This window comes from Suricata suricatta, chromosome 16 (genome assembly GCF_006229205.1).
Source record: "Suricata suricatta isolate VVHF042 chromosome 16, meerkat_22Aug2017_6uvM2_HiC, whole genome shotgun sequence".
Taxonomy (NCBI): domain Eukaryota; kingdom Metazoa; phylum Chordata; class Mammalia; order Carnivora; family Herpestidae; genus Suricata; species Suricata suricatta.
Window position 1 is genome coordinate 58,765,167 of NC_043715.1, and position 18,203 is coordinate 58,783,369.

The window sequence follows — 18,203 nt, forward strand, 5'->3', positions numbered from 1 at the left end:
GAGCCCGCGCGCGGTGAGTCCGCCGCGGCCCGTCCGGCCGACCCGCCGCCCGTCCCTCGATCGTCAGTGCGCTCGCCGGGCCAGCCGGCCGCGGGAAGAGGATGCAGGAGTCGGCGGGCGCTGGCCGGGATCGCGTTTAGAGGAAGCGCGGGTGGAGACGAGTCCGGGCTCGGGGGTGGGAGGGGGGAGGCACAGCCCGGGGGCAGGCAGCGAGGCCGAGTCGGGTCGGGGAAACCGTCGGCGGGGGTGGGGGGGTGGGGGGCGAGGGTCCCCTGGGATGAGGGAGACTGGCGAGCCTCAACGGCCACGCGGGGGCGGGGGCGGAGGGGGGCAGGGGTCCGCGGCGCGCCCTTCCGCCCAGCTCTGGCCCCGGTGGGCATCTCCCCTCCCCAGCGGCTGGGGCAGAAAGCCCCTCCACCCTCGTTCGTCCGCCCCGACCCCCGTCCGCCCAGCCCAAGCCTTCCCTTCCCCCACCAGCCAGCAGCCCCGAACCTAACAGTGTCAGCGGCAGATGTCAGTGCCCACCCCAGGTAAGCCTGGCCTGTCCACGTGGCTTTGAGCCCCACAAGTGACACTCAGAGACACCCCCCCCCACATCAATCTAGGTTACCCCCAGAATGGATCTCCAGGACCTCAGGACCACAGCTCTCCCCGTGTAGGCCCCAGAGCCTCCTTGCTGCATAGACATCAAGTCCCCGCCCCATCGGCCTAAGACCTCTCCATCTTTCAGGACCCCTCATCAGCCTGGGCTCCCCATCTGGTCCACACCACCACATGACGACATCATTCCCCCCCCCCCCCCATAGGCCCCAGACACGTGCACATAGGCCTTGGGTGCTTTCAGCTAGGGGCCCCACTCTAGATCCTCCATAAACTCAGCTTCTCCCCACGTAGACTTCGTCCCAGGACCCTGGAGGGTGCTGAGGGGCTGCAGTTCTCCACCCTGGAATCTGCCCGGGGCGCACTTCCCTGCTCACCGGCGAGAAGGGTAAGGTCTGAGATCCCGGAGCAGAACGGGTACTTGAACCTTGTGGAGCTGCGAAATGGGCCCTTTTGCTTTTTAAAAACTACACATAGGAAAGTGTTACTACAGCCTAAGAGTGGTTTTGCCTGTGGTCTCAGTAGGGGTGACGGAGCTTGTAGACTCCCCATCCGGGTGCAGGCGGCAGGAAGCAGACTGGAAGCCTCCCCGCAGGGCACAGCCCTGGGGAGCTGCCCTCCCTGCCTTGGTGCACCTCCCCTTTCTTCCTGATTGTGAAACACACACGTGCACGTGAGAAGTTCTCCAGAGGATCCAGAAGGAAAAAGTCACCTGGAATGTTCCTCCACTTTTCACTTGTCATAAGCATTTCCCATGTCATTCATTAAAAATCCTTCTCAGTGTTTTTGTTCTTTTTTTTTTTTTATCCCCCCCCACATGATCACAATACCATTTGGGGGAGATTCAGAGAAGTAGGAAGAACACGGGCATATGGCTGGCCACACTTGGGCCTCTTTCCCAGTGGCCCTTTTTGGGACCATCCTACATCATCCTGCATTCCACTTTCCCCTGTACTTCATGTCATCTATGTATCATCTCTGTGCTTCCCTTGAGCATGTCATGTTACTGTGTATTTTGCAGTCCTAAATTCTTTGCCATGTGGTGGGAGGGTAGTTGATCCCGCCAGCCTTGACTGTTGGGCACTACTGTTGTGAATCTTGGTGCCTAAATTTTTGTCCCAATTTCAGATAAATTCCACAGCATGCGACTGCCAGAAGCATCTTGATATACAAGCTTTCACAGTGCTTTCCAGAAAAGTCGTGCCAGCATTTACTTTCGCCATCGGATCAGCACAGAGTACAAGTGTTAAAAAAAAAAAAATCTCGCTTTTATTTTTATGACTAACACTTCAGTTATATGTTCACTATAGGAAGCTTGGAAAATGCACAGAATGCTGTTTTCTCACTGCCCTTTCCACTTTCCCTCTGCTGTTAAAGTCTCTATCCCTCCCTTGTCCTCCTCACTACCTCTTCCCTCAGCTCTAACTTGGCCAGGAGTAGCCAGCATAGGCAAGGCAGGAGGTCCCTCTTGCACTTTGCATAGCATATCCGGCTGTTTCCATTTAAAGGGGATTTAAATTCCTGTTTCTTCCTTTAAGTGCTCAGGAGCCACTTGTAGCTGATGGCTACCACGTTGGATAATACAGATGGAGAGCATTTCCAGCCCCATAGGAAGTGCTGCTTGACAGTGCTGGCTACTCCACCAGGGCAGGAATCCTGTCCCCCTAGATGCTCTGTAAACTGTGTTGAATGACTAAATGAACGAAGGAGGGAAATGGATATTAAGCTAAGTAAGGAAATGAGATCTGTTCATAATGAGATGAGGGTTGTGAAGACAACACAGTGAGGATGAGGAGACAGGGTAACATCCTGAACCAGAGAATGGTGACACCCTGCTGTGGTGACAGCTGAGCTGGGAGGAGCATCAGGAGGAGTGTGGGTGGAACAGTAGGTACAAAGACTCTGTGGTGACCGGTGCATTGTCTTCACTATGTAGCCTATGAGGGCCATATGGAAGATCAGGTCAGAATGAGATGGGGAGGGGTCAGCTCAGTTCCTTGAGACCTGGAGTTCAGGGCAAGGAGGCGGGGAGCTAAGGGGAGTCCTGAGCAAGGTGATGGCCACTATCTGATGTGGCCACTTTGCGCCTGCCCCTCTCTGCAGGCCCCCGACTGCTGACTGCGTCCGCCTGCTACCACCTGGGTTTGTCTGGAGCTGCTGGGACTGTCCTGGGATCCAGTTCGCTTGCTCCAAGGTTGGAGAGATGCTCCCAATGGCCAGAGCCCTCGCCAATCCCCAGGCTCCAGCCCTGAGGGAGCAGGACTGGGCCCCTCGGCCGCCCAGCCCTGGGGATACTGAGGCCTGGCGCCTGCGTTTCCGACGGTTCCAGTACCGCGTGGCAGGGGGGCCACACCGCGCACTGGGCCAGCTCTGGATGCTGTGCCGCCAGTGGCTGCGGCCGGAGTCACAATCCAAGGAGCAGATGCTGGAGCTGCTGGTGCTGGAGCAGTTTCTGGGTGCGCTGCCCAGCAAGATGAGGACCTGGGTGCAGTCGCAGGGCCCCCGCAACTGCAGGGAGGCCGCTAGCCTGGTGGAGGACCTCACACAGATGTCACAGCAGGAAGGTGAGGGGACGGGCCTCACCCCTGAGAGCGAGTGGCTGCAGGGGAGGAGCAGGTGCCGGGTTTGGGTTCTGGCCAGTGTCTCCGTGGCCCGGTGCCCAAGGATCGCGCTTCTTTTTCCTTTCGGACTCAGAGTGTCGCATCCACCCAGCCCTGCTCCTACCAACCCCCCACCCACTCCTGTCCCGTTCCCCCTCCTGACCAGCAGTGCCCCAGACCATCTGAGCAGACCCCCTGCCTGTACATGTCCTACCTAGTGCACATTGTCGTATCACACACCTGTGTTTTTGATTTTTTTTTTTTTACATAAATGTCATTGTGCTGCACACCTCTGTCTGCCTCACTTCTCTCGCTCAGTCGGCAATTGAGGATTCCTCCATTTTATCATGTATCCATCTGCCCTGTGGCTTTGCATTTGTCTGCTCTCCCCTCAGGAGGACCCCGGGTCCCTCAGCCCACGTAAGATGCTGTGGACCACGTCCCTCCCACCTCAGGCCCTGTCCAGAGATCCTGGAGGGGTGGCCAGTCCCTCTCTTGCATCCAGTCCGTGGGGCTCAGACCCATCTCAGAGGCCCACAGGCTGGTTGTGGAGACAGACACCTGGGGCCACAGTTGTCACGGAGATGGAGAGAGCTCAGCAGATGGGGCGGGGCTCCGGTAGCTGCAAGGTCTGTAGGCGATTCTGATGCCACCTGCGCTTCCCTCTCCCCTGTAGGTGCTTTGTCCTCATGCTTTCTTGCCCCTGTGACTCTGTGTAGAACTCCCATCCTCCCAGGCCCAGGAAATGGACTCACTCTTTCCCAGTAATGTCAACAAAAGTGCAGACCCTATCACATCTGGAGGAGGCCAACTCAGGGCCCGGCACTGGTGCTGTGATCAGGGTGTCTTCAGGCCCTCAATTCAGAAAAGCCTTGAAATCTACAGAAAACAGGGGTCCCAGGACTCCACACTGCCTGCAGGGAGTTGGCTGACATCCTGGGGACAGCTGCCTGTCCCGTTTTGCAGAGGCAAGAGCATAGTCCAAGTTGGAAGGCACTGAATGCCATCATGCAGTCTCGCTCCTGGGTTCCTGTGGTATCATGAAGATGTGCAAAGCAGATAAAGTGGCCCTTGGAACTCACTGTTCTGGGGACAAAGAGGCCAAAAAGCTTTTGCATCTGGCCCCTGGTGGACCCATGCAGGCTGCCAGGCCTCAAGCTTAGGAGGCCCAGGCTGGCGTTCATACTCCGCTGTTGCCATCTTGAGGTTCTGTATCATTTTTCAGCAGTGGGGTTGCATACATGTTTTGCACAAGTTGTGGTCCTGTGGACAGCGAGATAGTTGGAGCAGCAGGTGGGTGGGCATGAGAAGGCGTTTCTACCTGCTGTGTGAGTGCCTGGAGGTCAGGGACGCGGACAGGTGGCATCTGCATGCTGCTGCCTCAAGATCAGACTTTGTTCCTTGGGCAGGGAGGCTCCCAAAGGGTAGTGAGTGGGAAGGGACCGGAAGAGATGTGCACTGAGGATGAGATGTGCCCAGGCACAGCCTGGGGGCAGGGCTGTGGACAGGGTGCCTGAAGCCCAGATGAAATCCAGTGGGAGCATGGTTCTCTTTCCTGTGGGTGGTGGTCTCAAGTCACTGTGGCCCAAGTGCAGGGTGAAGACAGACCTAATATTTGCACTCAAAGTCCCTGATGACTGGTGTCTGGGAAAATATCTAAACAGAACAGGTCTCTCCTCATCTTAGTCCATGGTGTGTCCCTCCCTCTGGCCCAGCGGTGAACCTGGGTGCCAAGGAGTGTTGCACCCACCGCAGCCTCTTTATTAATAGTGATGCTCTCAGACACAAGAGGAAGAGCACTGAGAGAGAGAGCGCGTGCTTGGGGCTCTGCTTTTATTGGAGGGAGGCTGTCTAGGGTCTTAGAAATACACTCTATCGGCTAATTCAAAGTAGAAGAGTGGGAATTAGAATGTGAGAAAGGAGACGTGCATCACCCAAACTGTCAGTTATCTGGACCACCCGGGGCTTTCTGAAGGAAAGGAGTGGGGGCCGTCCAACTCCTTACCTGCTTTTTTGCTGGAAGCTGTGTCATACGGCTGCAGATATGTTTATTCCAGATGGATGTATTTGAAATGGATGCCTCAGCATCAACATTTAATGTCTCCCCCACAACCATCATCCTACCCTCTGTTCACACAGCAGCAGAGGGAGCTGTCAGCTCCGCCCACGCCAGCGCTGCAGCAGCACTGACCGTGCACCCTGGCTGGGTGCTCTGATCCCCTGCCTCCGGGGCCTTCCCTTCATGCAGCCTGCAGCCTTGATGTTCCCTGGACCCAGGGGTAGCCGGCTCATCTTCTAGGACTGGCTCAGACATCCATCCCTCTGAGAGGCTGCCGTGCAAGACCTCACTCATATTCTTTGGGGCCCTCACCCTCTGCGACAATTTTAGGGTTTATCCTTTCCCTGCATGTCTGTTCTATGTCCTAGTTTATGTGAGCTTCGTGAGAGCAAGAGATCTGCAGCCACCATCAGGGGTTTCCTGGACAGTGGGCAATACCAGGCACCTGGTGGGTGCACAGCCAATCCAGGATGGGGAGAGGCAGGTGAACGAATAGCAGGAAGATCCAAGGGTAGGCACTTGGCAAGTGCCGTTGGGCACACTCTACGAAGCCAGGGTCCAACTTTATTCTTTGGCATGTGGACTGCCAGTAGTTCCAGCACCACTGTTGAAAAGACTCCTTTCCCCCACTGAATGGCCCTAGTGCATTTGTGAAAAATCAATTGGCCATAGATTCTTAGTTCTGGACTCTCAATTCCTTTCCATTCTACAAATCTGTCTTTATGGCAGCACTGTAGCTTTGTAGTCAGTTTTGAAATCAGGAGGTGTCTTCCAACTGTGTCCTATTTTAGGACTGTTTTGGTTATTCTGGGTCCCTGGCAATTTTATATAAATTTTAGGACTGGTTTTTCCATTTCTGCAAAGAAGGAAAGAAGGTTGTTGGGGTTTTGATAAGGATTACATTGGACCTGTAGATCACTAAGTAGCTTTCCTAACTTAATAATACTAAATTTCCTAACCCATGAACACTTAATGTGTTTATTAATAATAAATAATAATGTTGTTTATTTAGATTTTCTTTAATTCCTTTCAGTAGAAGTTTTCTGGGTTTCAATGCATAAGTCTTGTATCTCCCAGGCTAAATTTATTCCTAAGTATCTTATTCCTTTTGAGCCTATAAGTAGAATGGATTCTTATTATAAATGAAATGTTCTTAGTTTCCTTTTGGGGTTGTTCACTGAAGTTCTATAGAAACACAACTAATTTTTATGTGTTGATTTTATGTCCTGTAACTTTGCTGAATTCACTAATTAGCTCATGCCATCTGTGAATAGAGATAGTTTTTCTTCTTCCCTTCCAACTTATTTTTTTAAGATTTTATTTTTAAGAAGTCTCTACACCAAATGCAGGGCTCAAATTCACAACCCCGAGATCAAGAGGCACATACTCCACCAACTGAGCCAGCCAGGCACCCCTTCCTTTCCCATTTAGATGCCTTTTTTTTCCCCTTTTTCTTGCCTAATTGCTCTGGCTAGAACTTCCAGAACAATGTTCAGTAAAAGTGGTAAAAGCAAACATACTTGCCTTGTTCTTGATTGGGGGTAAGCTTTCAGTCCCTCAAAATTATGATGCTTTATCATGAAAGGGCATTGGCTTACATCAAATGCTTTTGCCTCATCAACGGAGATGATCATGTGATATACTAATACAGTGCAGCACGAAGCTTGATTTTGATATGTTGAACCACACAACAGTTTGATTGTAGCGTGTCTCAGTGTGGGGCTCTTTGAGTTCATCCTACTGGAGTTGTTCAGCTTCTTGAACGTGTAGATTAATGTATTTTATCTATTTTAGGAAGTTTCCAGCCATTATTTTAAAAAATATTTTGACTCTCTTTTGATCTTTTCCTTCTGGGAAAAGATCTGTTGGTATATTTTATAGTGTTCCCACAAGTCCCTTAGGCACTGTTCATTTTTCTTCTCCTCAGACTGTACAATTTTAATTGATCTAGCTGATCCTTTTCTCTGCCAGCTTAAATCTGCTGTTGAACCTCTCTCTAGCAAATTTTTCATTTTAGTTCTTGTACTCTGCTCCAGAATTTCTGTTTGGTCCCTTTCTATAACCTCTCCTTATTGATATCCTTTATTTGTTGAGAACATCATTCTCCTGATTTTTTTTTATAGCTCTTTGTTCATAGATTCCTTTAGCTCTTTGAAGGTATTTTAAGACTGTTGATTTCAAATCTTTGTCTAGTAAGTCCAGTGTCTGGGCTTCCTTGGTGACAGTTTCCATTAATTTCTTTTTATTCCTGTGAATGAGATATACTTTCTTAGTTCTTTGTATGCTTCTTAATTTGTTGTTGGAAACTGGGCATTTTTAATATTTGATAATATAATGTGATAACTCTGGAGATCAGATTCTCTTCCCTCTCAAGGGCCTGTTTATGCTTATTGTTGATTTGTTTATTTTGATAACTTTTCTAAACTATTTTTGTAAAAACTACATTCTTTGTTGTGTGTGCTCACTAAAGTTTCTGTTTCACAAATTTAGTGGTTAGCTAGTGATGTGACAGAGATTTCCTTAAATGCCCAGAGCCAACAAAAACAAAACTCTCCTGGTGTTTGTAGGTTGGCTCTGAGTTGAGGTCTTCCTTCAATGCTTAGCCACTCCATTTACAACTCTCCTAAGTCTTCCCTTCCCAGTTAATGGGGCCTGAAGATCAACCAGAGGTGAAAGCTTGGGTTCTTCTCATGTTTCCTCCCATGTGTTCAGCCCTGAGCAGACGCATGGCCCGCTAGACTCTATAGTAAAGCCATTATTCCCACATGTACTTCTCTTTCCAGACTCTTCTTCCCTAGGCTTTTTGGTGTCTCTGCTGCCTGCTCCACTTATCCCTTGCTTCAGGTGACTAGTATGTCAGGTTGTGACTTCTATGTGCCCTTAAATGCTTTTGCCAAATACTGTTCAGGAGGCCACTCCAGTCCTGAGGGTCCTGAGAGGGCATAACAAAGGCAAACCCCTGAACCAATCCTTCAGAGAGTCATCAGACAGGTCAAAACACACAAATGCAATGCTTTGGGAACAAGATCTGTCCTTCCCCCTGTGGTTTCAGCAAGCCACACCAATAATATGGATTGTCACCCCACAGCCTCTTTTATCTGGGGAGTGGGGTTGGTAGGCAGGTAAGTAAAAATGCCACAACACATTCTGGTTGAAATTTAGTAGCTTCTTTCTTCAATAAGCATTCCTTCATCCTTGTAAGGTTTTTTCCCCCTTAAATCAGATTCATGTTCCCCAAAAGTTAAGTCTGAAAGTTTTTGCAGGCTTAATTCTTGCTTAATTGTGGAGGGATTGATTTTGGGAGCTCCCTACTCTGCCATATTTTGGCAATGTTACCTTCTTGTTTGCTTTTTGAAAGTAATAATATTATTGAAACATAATTTCCCTACCATATCATTCACCCATTTGAAAATACACAATTATTTCCTGTGTATTCACAGAGTTGTGCAACCATTATCACCATCTAATTCCAAAACATTTTACTCCCTCCAAAAGTAAACCTAGCAGTCACTCCCCATTCTCCTCTCACTCCAATCAAGTCTACTTTTTGTCTTTATGGATTTTTATGTGCTGTACATTTCATATAAATGAGATCATATAATATGTGGCCTTTTGTGTTTGGCTTCTTTCACTCAGCGTATGGTTTTCAAGATTCATCCATATTGTAAAAGTCATCAGTACTTTGTTCTGTCTGATGGCTGATACTGCTCCATTGTGTGGATGTACCACCGCTTGTTTCTCCACTCATCAGCTGATGGACATTGGGTTGTTTCCACGTTGGGCTGTGATGAACATTCACATACAGATACTTGTGTGGACATGTTGTCGTTTCCCTTGGGAATACACCCAAGGAGAAGGAGTGCTGAGTCATGCGGTAACTATATGCATAACTTTTTCAGGACTGCACAACTGCTTTCCAAAGCGACAGTCTGCTTTTTATGTGACACGTTTTGAGCCTATAAAACTATGGAAAGTATTATAATGAACCCCGAGTAGCTGCCATGAAGCCACCTCAGAGCCTAGCCTCAGGCAGCTTGGGTTGTTATTTGAAGAAATGACACACCGTAGAGTTCTCTGAACCCTCATGTTCCCTTACATTCTTCTCAATCCCACTCTCCCTGTTGCTCCAGAGGGGGCAAAGCCTTGAATTTCTCATTGCATGTGCATGTTTGTACTTTTTCCTCTTATTTTGTATCCATAACAGTGTATGGCTCTGTTTCCCAAGTCCTAAACCTTCTGTAAATGGTGTGCCTTCTGTAACTGTTATTGTGCCCTGGCTTTTGTCCCTCCTGCAATGTATTTTGTGGTAGATCCAAGGGGCCCTGCTTCAACCATCTTTGCTACCTGACCATATTCCACCTCATAAAGACTCCTGTCCAGGCCTTCTAGTCAGTCAGTGCTGCAGGAAATGTCCTCATGGGCCTCTCAGGAGCACCTGTGGGCGTGGAGTGTTGGGTGAGAAGACCTGTCCTCAGCTGCCTCTGGGGTCACCATGGCCTCATGCCTGGCAGCTGTGGAAAGGTCTGGAGCGGGGGCGGCGGGGGGGATGCATTTAGAAGCTTGTTGGAAAGATGGAGGCAGTGGCACACTATTGCTCTTGCCTTGGCCTCACTCGGGGTCTTCAGAGACGTTCCTAGGATGTGTTGCCCTCATTGTGCAGGAAATCTGGGGATCTAGGGGCTCTGGGCCCACAAGCCTCTCACCATCCCTCTCTCCCACCCAGTTCTGGTATGTCTCACCGACCACCAGGAAGGGAGCATCAACGAGGAGGAAGATGTGAAGACCCTGAGGTGCCAGAGAGAGCCATGCCAGGTGAGCCCAGGGCCCCTGGCTCCAGACTCCCACACTCCCAGGGCACCATGAGCATCAGCGCTGTGACGGCCTCAAGGACATCCCGTACAAGCTCTTGCAAGGCTGTCCCCAGCACTCCCTGGAAGCCTGAACGCCACACCTCTAAATGGTCCCACAAATCCCCAAACCTGCTGGGGCTCAGTGCTGTGCCAAACACAGTAAAACAGGGCTGTGCTCTGCTGCAGATTTCACAGACACCATCTTCATCCCCCTCCGCGTGGGCCCTCGGCCAGTCCTTTCCCGGACACGAGCCAGATGCTACAGCCCATGACTACATGCTGGGTGGTCGAAAGATTTATGGTACTACCACCCCAATGCTGGCACATAGGCGCTTGGGGGTCCTGGCCTGGGGCCTGTCTGTGTTAGTGTCTTTAGTAGAGGGCCCTGCGGATTCTTGGAGGGGCCAAGAAAGACTCTGAGAGAGTGTCCCTCACAGCAAGATCTGTTCCTGCAAAGGCCCCAAGTGAGAGGGGACCAAGGAGACCTTGGTGTGGCTAGAGCTTGCAGAGTGATGGGGACAGGCCTCCAGCAGGGACTGGAGTGATTAAAATGGGGTGGGTAGAGTGGGGCATGGGACAGACCATGTACATTTGTTAACAGGTAAATCACTAAAGAAACAAAAACCAAACCGCACTCCCTTCCCTCTGGTGCCAGATTCATAGCACCTTGCTCTCACCTTCCATCACCTCTGTGACTTCACCCTTTCCCGAGACCACAGGCTCCCACAAATCTGCCCCTCTCTCAAATGTTAGCCCCCAGTGCTAAACCCATTAGGATCTTCATCCCCTGCGCACGACTGGCTGTCAGTCTGGGTGTCCATGAGACATCCGTCCTTTAATACAGGGTCATGTGGACCCCCCACTCATGACCAATACCGCCAGCTTCCCCTCCCAAGGCCTCCACACCATTCACCAGCAACCTTGAAGCATCTTTGGCCTCCTTTTGTTTTCATGCCCATGCTTAGAGACAAAAAGAACAGGAGTTATGTGCTTACCTTTTAAAAATGGGAATATCACAATAAGCACACGGAAAGATGCTGAAGATCACTAGCCATCAGGGAAATGCCAATTAAAACCATGATGAGACATGAGACATGCTGGCCACCCTCTGGAATGGCCAAAAGTAGAAAGAGGGATAGCGCCAAGTGCTGGCAAGGGCGTGGAAAAACTGGAACCGTTTCATCACTGGTACGAATGCAAAGTGGAGAAATGGTTTAGTTGTTTCCTATAAAGTTAAGTGTATACATGACATATGATCCAGCGATCCCATTCCTGGGACTGGGTATTTACTTGACTGAAACAAAAACTCATGTTCCTACAAAAACCTGTACACAAATATTCACAACAGCTTTGTTTGTAAGAGCCCCAAACTGGACACAAGCTACATTTCCCTGTGATAGGGTAAACTCACTTATCCTGCATACCATGGGACACTACTCAGCAATAGAGTGGAAGGAACTCTTGATTCACACACAGCTTGGGTGGGTCCAAAAGGCACCATGCTGTGAAAACAGTTCATCTCAAAAGGTACATACTGTGAAATCCCATTTATATGACAGTCTTGAGAAGACAAAATGATAGCCACCGAGAGCAGATCAGCGGATGCCAGGCAGGAGTTCTGGGTGGAGGAAAGCTGTGACTACCCATTGGCAGGACGAGGGAGTTTTCCGCGTGCGGTGGGACTGGTCGGGTCCTGACTGTGGTAGTAGTTTCAGGAATCTATGTATGTGTTCAATCACAGACCTGCATATGGACATGTGTGATACACATGCACGCACACACATCCACACCAATTTTATATAATTATGTAAAATTAAGATAAACCACGCTAAGTGAAAGAACCAGTAACGGTGAGATATGTCCTGTCAAGCCAAAGCCCAGCCCCGCCTGCATCCCTAGAGCCCGCCCCTCTTATGCCGAGGGTCTGCCGGCTCGGTCAGGTTTTGTCTGCACGACTAGTTTTCTGAAAGACCCACCAGTCTGTATTTTGTGTCTTCTCTGGTGACTATGTTCTTCTGCCTGGTGACCATTTTCATCCTTTAGTTAATTAACAACAACAAAAGAAAGACACCTAAACAAACACATGGGACAAGGTGAATAGCGCCCTGCAGAGGGGCCCCCCCCCCGCCCCCAAGACACACCGTGTACCTTTGTAAACATCGCCGGCAGGCCGTCTCCATCTTCGAACTCACCTGTGAGTTTCCATCTCTGACCTGCGATGGCTGAGGGATAAAAAGAGTTATTCTTAATTGTCTTGTTTTAGGCTTTGCTGGAGGAAATATCTTTTTTGGGGGGAGGTTTATTTCTTTACTTATTTTGAGAGAGAGAGAGAATGAGCAGGGGAGAGGAGAGGCAGAGAGAAAGGGAAAGAGTGCATGCCTAGTAGGCCCAGGCTCAGCACATGGAGCCCTACTTAGGGCTCCAATTCACAACCTTGAGATCATGATCTGAGTGGAAACCAAGAGTCAGACACTTAACCAACAGAGTCACCCAGGCGCCCTGGAAAGATCTTCTTAAGGCCCTTTACGAAACGGGCCCCATAAAAATCATATCAAACTTCTGCTCATGAGCTTCCACAAAATAGTGAAAGTTATATTTTATGACCATTTGGTATAAAGATGAATATATACCAGGCTAGAATAGTCACTGTGTTCATTTTTTGCGTGTGCCTGATTTTAAAAGAAATTAAAACATTATCATGAGAAACTCCTTCTTCCAAAAAGTTTCATGGGCTCTGGGCATTGTGTTTCAATTAATATGTATCAGGTGTACAACATAATGATTCAATATATTGCAAAATGATCAACTACAGTAAGTCTAGTTAACATCCGTCACCACACAAAGTTATAAACTTTTTTCTTGCGATGGGGACTTTTAAGATTTACTCTCAGCAACTTTAAAATCTACACCACAGTGTTATTAACTATCATCTCCATGCTGTATGTTACAGGCCCAGGACGCTTATTTTACAGCGGGCAGCTTGTACCCTTTGACCCCTTCATCTAGTCTGTCCCCCCACACCCCCCCGAAAACCACCAAGACTCTTCCTTTTAGAGACATAAACTCAGCTCCGCGACCTCAACTAACACCATGAACAATAATCCCTCAGTAGCAGTAAATAGCTGGTTGCATCCACCTATCCCATCATTCTTACTTTCTTTTTCTTGGCTGGTTAGATGACAGGTGTGGGCCCTCACATCTCACCCACTGCCCAACACTGTCCCTGGAACGACCAGACCTCAGGACAACAGGAGTTGGGGGACATTTTTGTGTTTGGAGGCAGAGAGAAGGCCCGGAAACGCCCTGGTTTCTGGGCCTGGCCCCGTGCGTTCATCTGCACCTGCAGACATCTCTGCGTGCCATCCTACGCTTCCAAGCCAGGCAGATTAATATGCCCTAGCAGGCCCCCTCCCCCACCAACACACACCAACTCACACCAACACCAACACACAGGTCCTGGGACCTTCTCTCTCACGCAACCCCTCCACCATCCACGGTCATGGCCTTGGCCACTCAGGAGGCAGGACTGACAGCAGCTGAAGGTCTCAGGTGGTCGGGGCAGCAGGAAGAAGAGGGAGAGGAACTCCTGCCCACCCCGTTGCAGATGGCAGCCTCTCTGGCGACTGTTATACAATTCAATAAATGTTTTATAATCAAAACTAGTATTTAGCAAGAGACAGAAAATCAGTAATTCAGCCAAACACACTATCCACTATCCCAGCCTGAAAGCGAAGAATCTCATACCTGAATTCCCTCCCACTGTACTCTGTCCTCAGCTCCCTCCCTCCATGGGTGCCCAGCCTGGGCCTCTGGGAAGCCTTAGATCCCTGCACCTGCACTCCAGCACCCCAGGAGGGGAGGGTGAGAGCAGCAGAAAGTAGACACCAACCAAAGATTCCAATGTAGGCTTGGATCTCCTGGTTGCTTCTCACTTCTTGTTGGTTCCAATGTACTTTCTCAAATATTGTCCATTTGTATTGAGGGGGGTCCCTGTGCTTTCTCTAGCCACAGACCCTGAACGATCCAGCCACTACAGTGGAAGTTTGCGGAGCCCTTGCCAGGTGGCAGGCTCTGAGCATGTGGCACAGATATCCCCTTTGAGACCCAGAGAGGGAAAGCTCCTCTCCCAGGACCATACAGCAAATGGGGCCAGAGCCTGGACACAAAGTTTCAGATTCTCACTCTTCTCAGTGGCAGGTGCTAATACCACTTTGTGTAAGATCTGTGTGTCCCTAGGGGGGATGGGTGACCGGAATGCTTTGGTGACAGGTGAGACCTGGAGCAGCTCATCACCCTATGGGGGGGGGGCTTGTTCTCGGGACAGGGCAGCTATGAGGGCCAGTTCAGAACCCCACAGGTAATATTGTTCTGACTCCATACATAGGACTCTGTTTAATGCCATCTTGTTGCCATGAAATTGTCAATGATTTTCAAGTGAGGATGTATTAGTCAGGGTTTTCCACAGAAACAAAACCAGTAGGATTTATATAGACAAAGAGATTTACTGTTGCTTCTCGGCCTTTTGTCTAAGATCGAGTGCAGAGAGATTTACTATGTGGAACTGGCTCACACAGTTATGGAGGCCGAGAAGTCCCTGATCTGCTGGTGCGGATTCGGTCTCAAGTCCAAAGGTCTGAGAACCAGACGAGTCCCAGTCTGAGTCCAAAGGCCAATTATCAAGAAGATTATTCTTGATTATTGGCCTTAGATTGTCATCTAAGGGCAGAAGGTGGCTGTCCCTGCTCAAGCAGAGAGCATAAATGCACCCTTCTGCCTTTGTGTTCAGCTTGGTCCTCAGAGGACTGGGTGATGTTCACCCACATTGGTGAGGATGATCTTTACTCCGACTACCAGAATAAATGCTGGCCTTCCCTGGAGAGAGCCCCACAGATCCCAGGAATGATGTTTTACCAGCCATCAGGCCGTCCCTTAGCCTAGTCACATTGACACACAGAACTAACCATCAAAAGGAGCCTTGCATTTCCATTTTGCAACGGGTAGGGGCTTGAATTATGTCCTAGTAACAGCCCTCTGGGAATGTGTATTTGGGGTGTTAAAATGAAATAAAAAAGGAAACCAGATTCGAACATTCCCTGAGCAGACAAAGCCACTTAAAGCCACAGTAAGTGGAACTTAATTTAGTGTGCTCTGCAAACAAGTAAAACATGCCCGGGCCACCTGTGCAAACGCCTCTGGCCATTGTTGAAGAAACTTAAGTCATCTTCCTAAACACAGTGGAAGACAGTCACTTTGAGCCAGCCCCTGCCACCGGGAAATCCCCTCTGTAATAACTATCACCAAAAAAGGTTAAACGCCTTCCTCACTTTCACTGTATAAGCCTCCAAATTTCCTATCAATCTTGGATTTGAAAGCTCCCAGTTCAGACTATTCCTATATGCACAATAAACTCTTATGAAGTACTCTATTTATTGGTTTGGTGGCTTTTTTTTTTTGGCACCTTTTTTTGGGGGAGGCAATGGCTTTAGTTTTGCTAATCCTGGATTTTTGAAAGGAGGCAATGGTGTCTGTCCCTCTGTTGTGGTGGCACTGGGTGGATGGCTCTCTGGCGGCTGCTCCAAGCCCTAGCGGCAAGGGGCAGGTGCTGAACCCGGACTGTGTTTGCCATTCCAGGCATTGGAGCTGGGGCTCCCCCAGGAGGGCGAGTGGCTGCAGCCTGCCCAGCCCCCGCGGAGCCCCCACGCCAGGGTGGGGGCCGAGGCATCCTGCACCCTGGGCTCACTCGGTGAGTGTTTGGGTCCTACAGCAATCCTGAGGGCTGGGAATGGATCTAGGGCCTGGCAAGGGTTAGACTTTGCTGAGGGCAGTGTTGGGGGGCTTTGATGACTAACTCTGTGCCTCCTCCAGACTGTGCACACCCAGAGTGGGGACTGATACCGGCACCCCTGGCCCCAATAGCTACTCAAACATTTCCACCCCTTGACCAGGGCTTCAGCCTCCCAGCATGAAGGCAGACAGACGGAGGAGGACGCTGCAGCATGGGGGCCCCTCAGCAGGCTGCCCAGGTGAGGACAAGGGGCCCGGGGCTGTGGGACCTGCCCCCCTGCCCCACGTGCCCCTTTACCTTAAGAGAGTAAAGGATTGAAAACAAGAAGGCTCTACCGAATACAGGCAGCCGGCCCTGCTCTCCTCTGCAGCCCTTGGAGAGCAGAGTGCGGCCTCCAGCCTCCGCCCTTCACTAACAATTACCCCTTTTCTCTCACCCTCCCCAGGCCTGGGCTGCTTGTCTCTGAAGCCTGGTGTCTGGGATGAGCCTCCCTGTGGGCAAGTCGCGGACAGAGCGCTGAAGAACAGGCACTGCCTATCCAGGCTGGCCCAGGGCCCTCCCGAGGCAGAAGGGGGGGCCTGGCAGGCAGGGGCCGCTCCCAGGGACCCTGTGCTTCAGGGCACTGGCAGCCAAGGGCCTGCTGTCAGAGACAGAGCGCTGAAGAACAGGCGCTGTGTACCCAGGCTGGCCCAGGGCCCTCCCAAGGCAGAAGGGGGGGCCTGGCAGGCAGGGGTTGCTCCCAGGGACCCTGTGCTTCAGGGCACTGGGGGCCAAGGGCCTGCTGTAGGGGACAGAGCGCTGAAGAACAGGCGCTGCGTACCCAGGATGTCCCAGGGCCCTCCCGAGGCAGAAGGGGGGGCCTGGCAGGCAGGGGCTGCTCCCAGGGACCCTGTGCTTCAGAGCACTGGCGGCCAAGGGCCTGCTCCAGAGGAGCCCCTGTACCCGCGCCCCCAGCCCAGCCTGGTTGCAGGCCTTACCCTCCCAAGTGCTCAGAGCAGTAATCCTCCAAAGAGGCGTCGGGGCCGTGCTGCCAGCAGCACTCACCTGCCCTTACTCAAAGACACCAAAGCCTCCCCTCAAGAGGCAGGACAACCGGCTGTCGCCCTCTCCTCCTCGAGCTTAGCGTCGCCGCCAGTCCCCTCAGAGACGTGGCCCTTCCTGTGTACCGAATGCGGGGAGGTCTTCACCTGGGTCACCCATTTCATGGAGCACCAAAAGCGCCACCTGGAAGAGGGGCCCTTCTCGTGCCCCGAGTGCGGCAAAACCTTCCTGCACGCCTCTGTCCTGGGGGAGCACCGGAAGATCCACCTGCTGGAGCCGCGGCGCAAGAGGCCTCGCCCAGGCGCGGCGGACGAGCCGGCGGAGGCCGATCCTCGGGGAGCGGCGGGCCAGGCCCAGGACTCGGAAGGAGGTCAGCGCGGGGAGCCCTCCCGCCTTGGGGAGCTCTCCGGGCTCGGGGAGCTCCCCGGGCTCGGGGAGCCCTCCGGCCTTGGGGAGCCCTCCGGCCTCGAAGAGCTCCCGGGTCTTGGGGAGCCCTCCGGCCTCGGGGAGCTCCCCGATCTCGGAGAGCCCTCGGGCCGCTGCGAGACCTTAGGCCTCTGGGAGCCCTTGGGCTACCTCGAGGCCTTTGGCCAAGAAGGGCCCTTCGAGTGCGGCGTCTGCGGGAAGGCCTTCCCCTGGATGGTCCACCTCCTCGACCACCAGAAGCTGCACGCCGATGAGTGAGCGGACGCGCGTCCCGGGTGACGGCGACCCCCGGCGGGCTCGTCCCGAGGGGCGACCCGGGACCCGCCGTCCCTGCCGCCGCGTCCCCCGCCCCCTCCCGGCTACAGCGATCCTCGGTGGACTCATCCTGCGGGCCGACCCGGGACCCGCTTCCCTGCCCTGCCGCCGCGTCCCCCGGATGACAGAGACGCTCGCGGACTCGTCCTGCGGGCCGACCCGGGACCCACCGCGTCTCTGGATGTCGCCGCGCCTGCCTCTTACCCCCAATGACAGCGACCTTCAGCGGACTCGTCCTGCGAGGCGACCCGGGACCCGCTACCCCCGCCGCCCCGTTCTCCAGTTGTCAGCGACCTTCGGCGGACTCGTCCTGCGGGAAGGCCTAGACCCGCCGCGCCTGCCGCTTACCCCGACTGACAGCAACCGCCGAAGGGCTGGTCCTGCGGAGCAACCCGGGACCCGCCACCCCCGCCGCCGCGTTTCCCCGGGTGACAGCGACCCCTGGCGGACTCGCCCTGCAGGCGACCCGGGACCCGCCACGTCTCTGGATGTCGCCTCGCCTGCCGCTTACCCCAAGTGACAGCGAC

General features: G+C 52.1%; 2 protein-coding genes across 20 annotated transcripts in view; one reads left to right on the forward strand and one right to left on the reverse strand.

The window, feature by feature from the left end:
- ZSCAN1 (zinc finger and SCAN domain containing 1) overlaps positions 1-18,188 on the forward strand; it is an 18,477-nt gene extending 289 nt beyond the window's left edge. The window contains exons 2-9 of one of the 5 annotated variants that reach the window (XM_029926396.1): positions 1-13; positions 478-530; positions 895-988; positions 2,704-3,164; positions 9,983-10,071; positions 15,741-15,852; positions 16,055-16,132; positions 16,340-18,188. In XM_029926396.1, coding sequence (XP_029782256.1) covers positions 512-530; positions 895-988; positions 2,704-3,164; positions 9,983-10,071; positions 15,741-15,852; positions 16,055-16,132; positions 16,340-17,619 — 2,133 coding nt within the window. In that variant the 5' untranslated portion in view covers positions 1-13; positions 478-511 and the 3' untranslated portion in view covers positions 17,620-18,188. Of the gene's footprint in view, positions 14-477; positions 531-894; positions 989-1,122; positions 1,386-1,728; positions 1,844-2,703; positions 3,165-9,982; positions 10,072-15,740; positions 15,853-16,054; positions 16,133-16,339 lie in introns of those variants that run through there. The other 4 variants (XM_029926397.1, XM_029926399.1, XR_003904072.1 and 1 more) reach the window with 4 other exon arrangements.
- LOC115281125 (protein enabled homolog) overlaps positions 11,299-18,203 on the reverse strand; it is a 12,713-nt gene continuing 5,808 nt past the window's right edge. For 4 of the 15 annotated variants that reach the window (XR_003904086.1, XR_003904087.1, XR_003904088.1 and 1 more), the window contains exons 2-4: positions 12,258-12,331; positions 12,086-12,146; positions 11,299-11,852 (exon numbers count right to left, since the gene is read on the reverse strand). Coding sequence is in view for 2 of the 15 variants with exons in the window: in XM_029926450.1 (XP_029782310.1) it covers positions 11,845-11,852; positions 12,086-12,146; positions 12,258-12,331 (143 nt within the window). In the remaining 13 variants the exon portion in view is untranslated. Of the gene's footprint in view, positions 11,853-12,085; positions 12,181-12,257; positions 12,332-16,938; positions 17,193-17,880; positions 18,103-18,203 lie in introns of those variants that run through there. The other 11 variants (XR_003904095.1, XR_003904094.1, XM_029926451.1 and 8 more) reach the window with 9 other exon arrangements.